The 13831-nt window shown below is 36.0% G+C and overlaps 1 protein-coding gene across 3 annotated transcripts in view; it reads left to right on the top strand.

Moving 5' to 3' along the window:
• FAF1 (Fas associated factor 1) overlaps nt 1–13831 on the top strand; it is a 203682-nt gene that overhangs the window by 96485 nt on the left and 93366 nt on the right. For all 3 annotated transcript variants that reach the window (XM_063297915.1, XM_063297914.1, XM_063297913.1), the window contains exon 8: nt 8798–8884. In XM_063297915.1, the coding sequence (XP_063153985.1) occupies nt 8798–8884 (87 nt within the window). The remainder of the gene's footprint in view (nt 1–8797; nt 8885–13831) is intronic.

The raw sequence follows: 13831 nt of genomic DNA, 5'->3' as shown, positions 1-13831 counted from the left end.
TAAGTCTTGTATATGATTTTAAACTAGATGTTGCCTCTAAAAATGTTTGGGAGCACTCTTTGCTCTTTAATCAGTCTTGCACACTTTCTGTAGTATCCTTTTAAGTTGTGGAGTTCAGTCCAGAACATGTTATTCACTGTGTTCAGTGGATTTACCTCCTAATAAATAAGTTTAGGGCTGCAGCCTCTTGACTAACACACAGTCTAATGTTTTGTTTTTATCTCCTCTGTCTTTAAAAAAAAAGAATTTGTGCAACCTGCCTGTTCTGTAATACAATCCTGCGTAAATGACCCTTCACCACTCCATTTGTCTGTTCTATTGATCTGTTTGTTTTCGGTGCTTCTGCAGGTGCCCTTAAACAACAAACCTTTGGGGGCAGGGCATGTGATATTTAAAAAACACCATTCAGCTATACATTGCTGCACAAATCATGTTATTCCACTGACAGTAATCTTATAATAATGCCACATCTACAAAATAGAGAACATATTTTGATTTTACTCTTAAAATCAATGATTTTCATGTAGGCAGAAGAAGCTATGGAACTTGAGTTCCCTGATGTTATGTTTTTTAATATATTACCTATCCCCCAAAGCAGATGATCTTTTGATAACATTTATTGGCAGGCTTTTTGCTATGTCAGTGAGTCATTTATTTTATACTAGCTGTTTGAATTTATATTTCCTTTTTTTTTGTAAGAATTTTATTAAGTTTCAAGCAAGATAAAAGCTATAGAAAAACAAAAAACTACAAAGAAAAAAAAAGAAAAAACTAAAAAAGTGTAGAAACATAAGAGAAAATTTTTCAAAATTACAAAAAGAGGTGACTTCCAACTTTTAACAGCAAGGACATACAACAATTTCCCATAATCCCTTACTCTACAGTATATTAAACCAAAATCACATTATTTCTATAAATCATTCCATTGGCACATAATAAAAATCACTCTATATATTTGCTTCCTCCCCTTATATTAAAAGAAAAAAAAATAGAAATTTTAATTACTAATCAACTCCCCCCTATATATAACATTTATTTATTTCCTTCTTACTACTATTCTATACATTCCTGTCTACTATAATAAAGATCAAACTAGAAAACGTATAAATTGTCTGCCATTGTACTTGATAATACAACAGTTTTAATAATCTTAATCATATTAAACCTAAAACCAGACATTTATTATTTTTTATTATACCTTAATAATCTTAATCCAAATTGTTAAAGATAAATGAAATCAGTCAAACCCTAAAAGCAATCCAGATAAATATTCTTAAACCCTTATCCCACTTCAAGATAAACCAGAGCATTTACACATCCCCACAATGTGCACAGAGCTTTTTTCTTTAAAAAATCAAACAGCCCAACTGCCCCCCTCAAAAACTCTGACTTCTCTTCAGGAGACCTCCTATACATAATCCCTTCTTTTCCATGGTGTTCCATCAGAAAATCAATTTCACTTACGGCTTCCAACTCGATCTCTCCCTTTAATTTCTTCAGCTCGACTATCTGATCTTCATCCAGCATTTCAACAGAAGTCCCAATCTCACTCTTAGAAGAGACATTTCAGTTGCTGTTAAATTCCTCAGTTTCATCCATGACATCCCCAACCAGATGACACATTTTAGACCTCATATTTTGCACAATGTTCCTGAGTGCCTTGCATAAAAACTTGGTAGGAATCAGAAAGAATCTGCTTAAAATCTTACTGGAAGTCAGAGACAGTCTGTTTAAAATCGTCCATGTCTCAAACAGTAGATTATGGCGCCTCCTAGGAGTTTAACCAGTGAAAGTCAAAGATATGAAAGAATTCCACAATGTTTTTACATAAGTGAAAGTGAGATATGCAGACAGTTCCCCAGGGAAAGTAGAAGCAGAAAACTGAAAGTTCAAAACAGCCAATTCAACATGTAGGAAAATGCTAATAATAACAGGGAGACAATGATTTACTCTCAATCCTCCTTAATATTTGGATGGAAAACGAAGTCCAAAACTTAAAAAGATTTTTTTAAAAAAAATTGATCCCAAAAATAACGATAAGCACCAGGAGAACCCGCTTCTCCTTGCTGTAGAAAGCCCCTCTTAGGGTATTTGTACTTAAAAGAAATATAAATTGGGTGATTTAGAAATTGGGTGGCTGGTCTTAGTGTCCCTTTAGGGCTACAGCGTGGCTTGGAAATGGTGACGTCCCAGCCTCCCGGCTAGCTCTTACCAGTCAAGTGCAAATGCTATTTGCAATCTTCTCGTTGCAAGCAGCCATCCGGAGGACAGATGGGGTGATTCCAGATGTTTTCCTTTTTCTGGAAAAACACTCCTGGGCTTTAGGAAAAACCTGCCTGAGCCCAAAAAAACTGCCACATTGTCAGTTCTGCCTGCTGAGACCAAGGGCACCAGTGTTAGTCTGCCATGTACCCACCAGAAGTCCTTGAATTTATATTTCCAAATGAAATCCTACAATATATTGTATTTCACTAACAATTTACATTCATTTCTAACAGTTTTTTGTGTGAAATGCAGTTGCTATATAAAATGATAAATAAGTAAATAATTGGAATTGAGACTGATAAAGTTTTACATTTGCCATTTTAAGATGTATTACATGGAACAAATATTTAATATGGAATCTGTTCAAAATAAGAGGCTTTTAGATTGAAGAGGTGTAAGCTAAAAAATGCAGATTGCTCTTTTACTATGTTATATCTATTCTGAACACACATGTGCAAAATACTGTACCCTTTGAACCTAATGATCTTTGGAATATCAGTGTTCAGAATTATGATGAGTATATCAGTATGCATATATCTCCTAGTGGTAGGATGCCGGCAGCAATATGTCGGCTTGCAAGTAGTCTATAGATTAGAAATCATAGCCTACATGGAATACTACTTTGTTGCTCTTGTGACACACTGGCCAAAATGTGCTAAAAACTGATCTGTACTGTCATTAATGCTGCATATAGCACAGGTACAGTCAAGGCTGTTATCCTAGCCTGTACCTTCTCTGTCTTACTAAAAAAGGTTATATGACAGTATCATTTGACCAAAGCCATAATGGACAGTGGAGGTTAATATGAGCCATCCCATGGCATATGGAAGGCTGTAACTTGGAATGATGATGATGAGCAACAGTGATAGGGGGAGATATGCCCAATTAGATGCAAAATTTCAGAGGTTAGCCAGAGAGATAAGGAATTATTTTTAAACAAGCAATGTGTGGAATTGGAAGAAGACAATAGAATAGGAAGGATAAGAGACCTCTTCCAGAAAATTAGAAACATCAGAGGTAAATTCCAGGCAAAAATGGGTATGATCAAAAACAAAGATGGCAAGGACCTAACAGAAGAAAAAGAGATCAAAAAAAGGTGGCAAGAATATACGGACGATCTGTATAGGAAGGATAATAATATCGGGCATAGCTTTGCGGGTGTGGTCAGTGAGTTGGAACCAGACATCCTGAAGAGTGAGGTTGAATGGGCCTTAAGAAGCATTGCTAATAAGAAGGCAGCAGGAGACAATGGTATCCCAGCTGAACTGTTCAAAATCTTGCAAGATGATGCTGTCAAGGTGATGCATGCCATAAGCAAATTTGGAAAATACAAGAATGGCCATCAGATTGGAAAAAATCTACTTAGATCCCCACACCAAAAAAGGGTAACACTAAAGAATGCTTAAACTATCAAACAGTGGCACTTATTTCACATGCCAGTAAGGTAATGCTCAAGATCCTGCAAGGTAGACTTCAGCAATTCATGGAGTGAGAATTGCCAAATGTACAAGCTGGGTTTAGAAAAGGCAGAGGAACTAGGGACCAAATTGCCAATATCCGCTGGATAATGGAAAAAGCCAGGGAGTTTCAGAAAAACATCTATTTCTGTTTTATTGACTGTTCTAAAGCCTTTGACTGTGTGGACCATACAAATTGTGGCAAGTTCTTGGTGGTATGGGGATATCAAATCATCTTGTCTGCCTCCTGAGGAATCTGTATAACGACCAAGTGGCAATGGTAAGAACAGACCACAGAACAACGGACTGGTTTAAAATTGGGAAAGGAGTGCAGCAGGGTTAGAAGAAAGTGCAAAAGCTGGCTTGCAGTTAAACCTCAAAAAAACCAAGCTTATGGCAACCAGCTTGATTGATAATTGGCACATAGAGGGAGAAAACGTAGAGGCAGTGACAGACTTTGTATTTCTAGGTGCAAAGATTACTGCAGACGCTGACTACAGCCAGGAAATCAGAAGACGCTTAATCCTTGGGAGAAGAGCAATGACAAATCTCGATAAAATAGTTAAGAGCAGAGACATCAGACTGACAACAAAGGTCTGCATAGTTAAAGCAATGGTGTTCCCCGTAGTAACATATGGCTGCAAGAGCTGGACCATAAGGAAGGCTGAGCGAAGGAAGATCGATGCTTTTGAACTGTGGTGTTGGAGGAAAATTCTGAGAGTGCCTTGGACTGCAAGAAGATCAAACCAGTCCATCCTCCAGGAAATAAAGCCAGACTGCTCACTTGAGGGAATGATATTAAAGGCAAAACTGAAGTAGTTTGGCCACATAATGAGAAGACAGGACACCCTGGAGAAGATGCTGATGCTAGGGAAAGTGGAAGGCAAAAGGAAGAGGGGCTGACCAAGGGCAAGATGGATGGATGATATTCTAGAGGTGACGGATTTGACCTTGGGGGAGCTGGGGGTGTTGACGACCGACAGGAAGCTCTGGCGTGGGCTGGTCCATGAAGTCACGAAGAGTCGGAAGCGACTGAACAAATAAACAACAACAACTTGGAATGGAAGAAGAGGGGCCACTGTTGCTGCCACTGTTCCCGAATATTTACTACAAGAAGCTGCCATGTTACTCCGCAGGCCTATCTTTCTTCAGGCCTCTAAGTTCTCCCACTTTTATACTAAGCCCTGGCTGTATAGGAATGTACGAAACCTCTTCATTTTACATAAAATATTCTCAACATAGAATCCTCTGTGCATTAACATAGGATCTGTTCATTTTAGAACATGGCATTGATAGATTTTTTTTTAAATTAGACCAGTTGATACATCATCAGAGAGAGCAACTAAAAAAAAAATACTGACTGCAAGTCGAGAGAGGACTGGCTTTGGCATCTTTTCAGAATGCATTTGTGAAAATGGCCTCAGCCATTTGTTTAACCAAACATACTGTATGCCTAAGTACATTTTACCTATTACTTCCCAGCTGAGGCCTGTCTCTAACAACTAGTGTATTTTGCAACAAGCTGCTCAACAGATGTCATTCTGGTTGAATAATACTTGTGTGTTGGCTAACGTTACTCAAACTTTGATCACTTTAGTTCAGCACATCAGTCTGGCATTGTGCTTTATACCAACATAACACTATAACTAGAAATGCCTTTCAGGCTTAGAATAGCAAAGGAATGTTATTGAAATCAGTGGAGTTACAGATGAATGAATGGAAAAAGGAGAATACTGTTTATTTCATAATGCTGTGGTGTTATGTTTTGGAATTAGAATGGAATGTAAGGAATCCAGTTTCCAGATTTTAGTTATTTTTACTTCATTGGTGTTGAAGAACAGTATTTGTTTACCTCTTATTGCTGTTTTAGTAGATTTTATTATATGGCTAACATGTTGGTTTCTTAGATATAGCAGACTCCCTATCTTCATAGTATGTATCTTAATTATTAAAATAATAATTTCTGTAATAAATAGGAAAAAATATTTTGAATGCCCTTTATTTCTATGCTGACACTGTTTTTAAAACTGTTCTTAACTGTTTAGGAAGCTCATCCTTATTTTCTGCAAGTTGATAGAGAGTATATCCTACACTAGTTAAAACACCCATTCTGGAATTATTGGCTTGTAATCTAAAATGCAAAACGTTGAAGATTTTCTTGGTCACCCTATGCATGTGTTATGTTGAGTGTGTGTGTGTATGTGTGTGTAGAGTAATAACTTTTCCTGAGCTATGATACAATTAATTGTTTATTATTATAGTCTTAATTTTATTGTAAACTGCCCAGAGTCCCTCTTTTGGGGGAGATGGGCAGTAGCAAGATATGAATAATAAATAAAATAAATAAAAATACAACACAAATATTGCTGGAACCGTATTATGAGCTAATATAAAATTTCAATTTGTACACAAAAAACAATACTGAAATATAATAATTCCTTAGGAATCATTCTAAGCTTTTCAAACAAAACAATTAAGGATCTTGTAGCATATTAAATATAGTTACTATGGCATAAGCTTTCTTGAACTATAGTCCAGTTCAACAGGTGTGTCATTTTCCAAAACAGCAGGGAAGGGGGAGAGAAGAGAGGGAGAGATTGTTTACATATAAGCAATGAGTTAAAAATAAAATGTAAAAAATACAGACTATTATTATATTAAAACCTTAATGTATATACAATTGATTAGAGACTGTAAGAGTTGGTTCCCAGACTGATAGAGATTTATCAAGCTGCAGATGTCCCCATTATCAGTAAAGAGACCCTCTTCCTCACCAGTTCATCAGAAGGCTGTAAGAAAGAAAATCAGAAAGTCTCCATTCTAATGTACATATTAACTTTAAATTCATATTAGTTCTAAATTGAAAAGAATTCAGATGTGGGAATTATTGTAACCTCATCCCATCTATCTCAATAAATCTTACTAAAGAGAATTCTGTCAGAGGCATGCCAATCACTTTCTTTTTAGAGAGCAGCTAAATAGTTTGACAATGACCATTCACAATCTAGTGTTAATAATAATTTGTTAGCCAAATAATATCTGTAATCGGATAAAATCATTGTGTTTCAGGCTATAGGTGAAAGAACTGAACTTAGTAAGTTAAAATTCAGTGATCTCACAATAGAGTCTGCCAGTGAAGTCCTTCTATTCATCAGTGGCCACTTTAAAGTAACAGGTGGTAGTGTATATCATATTGGAAGATGAACAAATGAAAATAGCAATGTTGTGTTTGATTTTCTTAGATCCTTCAGTAGGGACAAAATTGGTTTTTGAATTTACAATGGAGTCTACATGCAGCCTGTTGCAGTGAGCACCTTTTAGGACTGAGGCTACTTATATGGACAGAACTACTGTTTTAAACAAGTATGAGAGAGAAATATTGTTCTGAGTGACTGTAAATAATACATGACATAGTAGCATGCTTTCAAAGATTAAGTCTCCTTTGAGTCAAACTAAACACCTGATGACTTCATGAATACTTCCATGCAGTTTTCTTGGAAACAGTTATGGAACTGTCTTCTTCTGGGAAGTTTTTCAATTCCCCAGTCTAGCCTAGAGTCCTGTTATTCCCTAATAGTCCCTCATCCAAGTATTAACGAAGTTTCCTGGCATAGAGTAGGCCAGCCAGATGCTGCTACCTATTGTGACAGAATGCTTTAACTAGGAGCAGTAGATAACCATGGACTCTCTTCTAATTCTGTCCTGTAGTATGTTATTCCTGAACGCCAGTCTGGCCTTGTTAATTTATTTTTTACTTCATCAGGTAGGTGTTGTAATCTAAGAAATACAAATTGGCGCAGAGGCTTGAGCATAGATTAGGGATGGGGAACTTTTTCCAGCCAGTGGGCCAGATTCCTTTTTGGACTCCTTTCAAGGGCTACATGATGTTATTGCCCAGGTAGAAGCCTACAAAAATGACAGTCTGGCCACAAGGAGTAAACTCAGCCCCTTCTTCCACTGTAAGGTCACTATCTATATACTACTAAAACTCTCATTGTGTTTATCTGTCTGCTTGTACCCTCAAGTTAGCCCAAAAGCTGCATTATACTGCAACAATTTTTGAATCAAGGTACCTAAAATCCACTAACTTAAAGAATATGTTAAAAATCCAGGTCCCATTACTCCTGTGGAATTGAAATTTCCATGATGTTCACACCACTTTTATTCACAAACTTGTTGCCATTGCAGTGTCCTCGTGGTCACACGATTGTGATTTCCAACACTCCCTGCCAGCTACTCACAAGGAAAGTCAATGGGGAAGCTGGCAGGAAGTCAAAAGTTGCTCCCACTACCACTGCTTTTTTGCCTGTCCATGGTGATTCTGTTTATCTGTTTAGATAAGTAAATATTGACTTATTATTCAAGTTCATTTGTCACTACAATTATTTTTCTATTTATGATATATACTCTTCTTAGATGACCATGGGACCATCCAGCATTGGGTTAAAAAAAATATGGTCCACCTAAAATTTAATGTTCATTCTGGTCACATCATTCTGCACTACCTTTCTCTCAAAGGATGACCCAGCAGGTCACAGGGTTGTCTAGTTTTCTCTAAAATCATGTTTCCCAGTCTACCATTCCTTAGAATTGTTTGAAAAATAGAAAGATTCTACTTCACTATTAAGATCTTTGGATTGAAAATACTGAATTTGACCATTGATGTATGGTCACCAACCTCTCTGATCACTTTTAAACAAAATTTGAACACTTGTTTTTATAAGGTGGCATTTCCTTTTTGAGGTACATTTTATGTTATATTTCCTATATGCACCAGGTACATTTATGTCCAAGTAATTTCATAGTACTGAAGTACTGTGTTTAAAACATGATGGTTCTATCTGTAAAACATTAGGCGTGGAAGTAAGTAACTGAATTTTGTTTCTAGTTCATCAGAGGTCAAAATGATTGCTTTAAAAAAAGTCACAATTTCTCAGCTCGAATGCAACATATGTAAAACAGTAGTATATAAAAAACAGTAGTATTTAAATTATTGAACAGAAATGTTTGAAGTTATATAAAGTAACCATTGGCAGCCACTATTATTATATACAACTCTGTTTGTTTGTTTGCAGGTTAAGCGAAATGTGTATGACCTGACTAGCATCCCTGTTCGTCATCAGTTGTGGGAAGGCTGGCCTGCTTCTGCTACAGATGACTCAGTAAGTCATAATTACTTCAGCATTACCATAAACACTGTAGCATTTTTCTAATCCATATTGTGGTTTTCTGTTGGAAATATCGGTTACTTTTAAAAAATATTTCTTTGCAAATAAGTTTGTAATTCAGTAAGCCATTTTTGATCCAAGGACTCCAGCTGACCTCACACCTATGTACTTTTTTTGGTGCTAGTACTGAAGCAGTTTGCATTTACCTTCTTCCAGGATCTTTTCTTGATTTTGTGGTATTTCCTGGTGGTCTTTTATCCAATTACTAAACATCCTACTCTGTTTAGATTTTCATGATCAGCCAAGGATGGCCAGGTGCTGTCATTCATCTGGGCTAATAGTACACTAAATCAACTGAACCACTAATTTAGGGCTCTTAGTACTCAGTGAGCAACCAAGAGGAAAAACATTGAGGAAAAGTCTTAATACAGTAGAAATAACAGTTGATATGTTTTGTGATATGATTATACAAAGCTATCATTTGGTAAACTGCTGTTTCAACCACCTTTGGCAATGCTAGATCAGTGTACCATACAGTGTTCTGTATCATGATGTTCCTGCAAGAAGGTACCATAGGTGTTTAATTCTGTATAGATCTACCAGGGAATAAGTTTGGTGAAATGTGAGACTATTTTTTTAAAAAGCCATGTGCAGTTTTATACATTTTTGTTACTGTTTATATAGGTTTACAAGAATGCTTATGAAAACATTATAAGAAAGAGGAAAAACTGTTTCTTATACTTTTGTAGAAAGAGACAATTCTTTGCAAGTATCTGAAGATTCACCTAAAACAGATGTTTCAGGCTGTAGTACAGATTTTAACTTTATAGTCATTCCATATTATCTGCAATTTGGAGTATAGCATGTTACAAAACACTTGTCACACATTTTTTTTAAGTTCGCTTAGATTCCAAGGGCAAAGAAAGGCTGTTCACTGCAGTACATTCGGCAGAAGAGTGCCACACTGGTATTTTCAAGGAAAGTAGCTAGTCCTTATTTTGGATGTAGAACTGAAGCTTTTGATGAAAACAAACATAGACAAGGTTAATTGCAGCTTCTGAAATATATTGGTGTGTTGTCATCTGTTGCTAGTTGAGTTTAGGCCAGAAAGGATTTGAAAACCCATGATTTCTAATCCAAATACCAGCAGCTGTTTGGAAAGTAGCCAACTAAACAAAAAGGAAAAGCTTTTCTGTATGATAGGATGTCCAGTGTGAATAAAACACACAAATCTATTTTAAACTCTGTTTTAACAAGTGACAATGTTGCAGGTGATTTTCTTTTTCCTTTTCAAGTTTAATGAAATTGGTGATTGTTAAGTCATCTGCTTTTCAAGCAGATGAGTCCAGAAAGCTCCCAGCTTGAAACTACTGCAGCTGAGCCCCGTCAGCTGTGTAAACATTTCTGAATGTGTTACTCCCAAAAATATAATTAATTTTTATCTGAATTTAGAACCTCCAACTTAATATTTATGAAGATTTAATGTTAGTAATAACAGTCTGAACAATTGCCCCTCCTTTCCTATTTATAAAGCCTGTTTCTAGCATTAAGTGTTAGTTTCCCCCTTTTTAAAATTCCAGGCTTTTGGAAATAACTTAATTTTAATAGAAAGATGTCTCAGTGATAGTTCTTCAAGAGTATTAATTTAACTTCTAATAGCGAAAGAGTTAAAGACAGACTTGATTAGAATACTTTTCATTTACATTTCATACAGCATAAAAATACTTTGTTATACCACAGGAGGTTTTTTCAGTACTGTTCTCGTTAACCTTTGCCTTAGCAAACAGGCAACTAAATAGACTTCCAATAATTAGATTCTGTGTTATCAAGCCTCCTATGAACCTAATAAGCTTCATTCTTCTGCATTAAATGCAGAAATGCATCAAAGTCAACAGACTTTAAAAGCCCTACTGCTCCTCCCTTTGGATTGACAGCACGTTCTTTGCTTCCTATTTTTAGTCTAATAAAATATAGGATACTGTATGAGATGTCAATAATGACTTCAATTTTTTTTTCTTTTGCACACTTCCACAAAGAAAATCAGTTGGTAAAAATCAGCCAGTAGGGGAATATTTTCATGCTGTGACAGTTTAACTGTGAGAAACAAGGAGCTTGCAAAATTGTTAAAATGCCATTTTACACTTTAAGAATGGCTTTTTAGTTTCTATAGAATGTAAACATTGCTAGCACTGGGAGAGTTATAATTTCACTTCATTCCATTATAAAACAAGCTCAGTGCCTGATTTCCACTTACTGGTTCAATTTTCAGATGAGCTATTTTGGAAAAAAATATATTTGGTGGATGTCAGAAGCTTTACTTGCCATGATTTGTGGTTCTGCTATCTGCTATTGTCTGATGTTGTCAGCACATATGTGGCAGTTTATTTAGCTTTTCTACTTAAACCATTATCTTGTAGAACATAATGCATCTTATTAAGATGAGACTTAAAATAGCCACAATTTTTTAAAATGGTTATTACCTTATGGATAGTTAAAAGAAACGATTTCCAGTTTTAAACAGTTGGAAAAACACAAATTCCAGAAGGCTGTTTTCTTTTGCTCATTTTCTCAGTTATATTTCTCAGTTGTTTTTTTTCCCCTAAATGAAAGAAATTGCTTGGCTGAACAATTCTACATTCTGTTTACGAGATAGACTTACCTTGTGCACAATCAACAATTTGAATTTGCTACATTGAACATGATCCAGCAATATTTTACTTTTTGTAGACTGATGATGCTCAGGAACAAGAGGAAAAGTCACAATTTTAACCCCTAAAGAAATTCCGAGCAGGAGAAGTAGGGAAGTGATGAGGATGGTAGAGTTACGGAGCAATTCTAAATACAATTCTCTGGCTGTCTGAATTTTGCCACAATCTGCTGGAAAGTTCAGTAAAAAGAGCCTTGATCCATACCTCTTCTGCCTCCCTTCCCTCTGTGAGTCTGTTGCTACTGATGTGGAATTGTAACTGGGACTAAGTTGTTTTATATATGTACTTCTACATAATATCACTATGGCAAAAGATTCTATTCCTTACCTGTCAGAATAGGTTATAATAGGATGTTAAAACAAGTCCCATCTATTCAGTGCAGCATCATGTGCACTCCAGCAGAAAAATAAGAAATTATTTTCACATTACTAAATTGCCCCACAATGGCTGTTAAATTAATCAATGTATTTCAGATGTAGGAATGCAGTTAAGTGCTTGGTCCAGAGGTTCTGAACATTCAAAGTTAATCACACTTGATATTATTAAGTGGAAGGTTAGTGTAAATTTAGAAGCAGATATAACCCTGATCACATTAGATTCCATAGGAAAAAGATCTCTGGGGGCAAAAAAATAGAAGATAATCCAAATTGTGTAAATTTGCATATGCAGCCAAGAAATCCATGTTACTTTTCTGGGAGAGTGCATTGTATAAAATAGAATGCTTTTCTATTGAAAAAGGACAAAGGAGAAAGAGAAAAACCTGGAACATAGTTTAACAGAAGGATAAATAGTTCCTCTTGACTATAAAAAAGAAAACTAACGTGTAAGCAACCAGTGGTTTTGGAATAAAAATTAGAATTCCAATATTATTCCTCTACTGGTCAAACAAAGGGATTAAACTCTTGTAGATATCTTACCTACTGTGTACCTACCACTCCTACACAACTGTTTGAGAATAGCATGAGAAGCATAGATTAAAAACACACTGTCCAGTTAAAGAGATTAAACCACACCCGTCCTGTCTTGGTAGCCCCATCTAATCTATCCTAGTCCTTTATTTATTATTATACTAAAAATATATCAGCCTTCCCTATTTTGGACTACTTATTTAATACCAGTGTGATATAGTGGTGAAGAGGTTGCACTAGGACTGCAGAGACCCTCAGCCATGGAAACTTTCTTGGTAACTTCGGCCAGTCCCTCTTCCTCAGCCCAGCCTACCTTACACAGTTGTTCCTGTGCAGATAAAAGGAAATCACCTTGAGACCCTGGAGAAAAACAGTATAAATCTGAGAAAAATAAATAATGCCCTGTGCTGCTGATCCTTATTTTGATCTGTGTTGCTTTTTCTTTCATGCGGAGCCTGAAAGCATGTCTCAATTTATTTATGCTTAGCTATTGCTTTTGCTGGATCTCAGCTATTATGAAGATTAAAAATATGAATGTATTCTTGTGCTGAATTTTTTAAAAGCCTGGCAGGAACAGGTCATGGAATCATTTTATTAACTGGTTACATTCCTTTATAATAGAACTCATTATGAAATGTATAAAGCTGCAAAACAGCCTCCCATTCAGGCACTGGTTAAATCTAGACCTGTATACTTTTAACAAGGTCACTGTCTCTTTCTTCAGCCAGCTTTCAGGCAGAGTGTTGTACCTCAACATTTTAGGTAGTGCCACTTTGTACAGCAGAATGCACATGATTGATTTAAAAAGTTACTATAGGCCCTTCTGATAACTTTCTTTCTGAAGATTATCTTAAAAGTCAGTCTTCCATCTTTTGTATGTTTTCAGGCCATGAACTTCTGCATCTCAGCTTCAACCAAAGTGAACAGATAATGGATGGTTAATTTTTCTGAATGTCATTTGCACATGTGCTGATATGTAGCCCGCAAGACAGATTTCTGTGGGGAAAAAAAATCTGAGAAAAATCTTTCTGTTTTCTTTCTAACTTCAAAATGTCCTAGGATAATTTCTCTGAATAATTTGTACCCATATAGTACCCATATAGTTCTGCCTAGTTTTAATAATGCTACTGGGACATCACCAGCTACCTACCAATGTGGAAATTTACCGACATAGCTAAAATTCTCCTGATTCCCCTGTAGACTGCATCATGCATGTATTCATATAGCAGCTATACAGTGTATGTTCTTGGGGGTGATCATGCCATAGGTTACATGGCTGAATCCAGCTTGAGGTACTCAAACAGTGAACGTGTTGGAAAAATGCA

This window comes from Candoia aspera, chromosome 3 (assembly GCF_035149785.1).
Source record: "Candoia aspera isolate rCanAsp1 chromosome 3, rCanAsp1.hap2, whole genome shotgun sequence".
NCBI classification, from domain to species: domain Eukaryota; kingdom Metazoa; phylum Chordata; class Lepidosauria; order Squamata; family Boidae; genus Candoia; species Candoia aspera.
The sequence above is the reverse complement of the archived record's forward strand: the minus strand, read 5'-3'. Positions and strand labels throughout refer to the sequence as shown.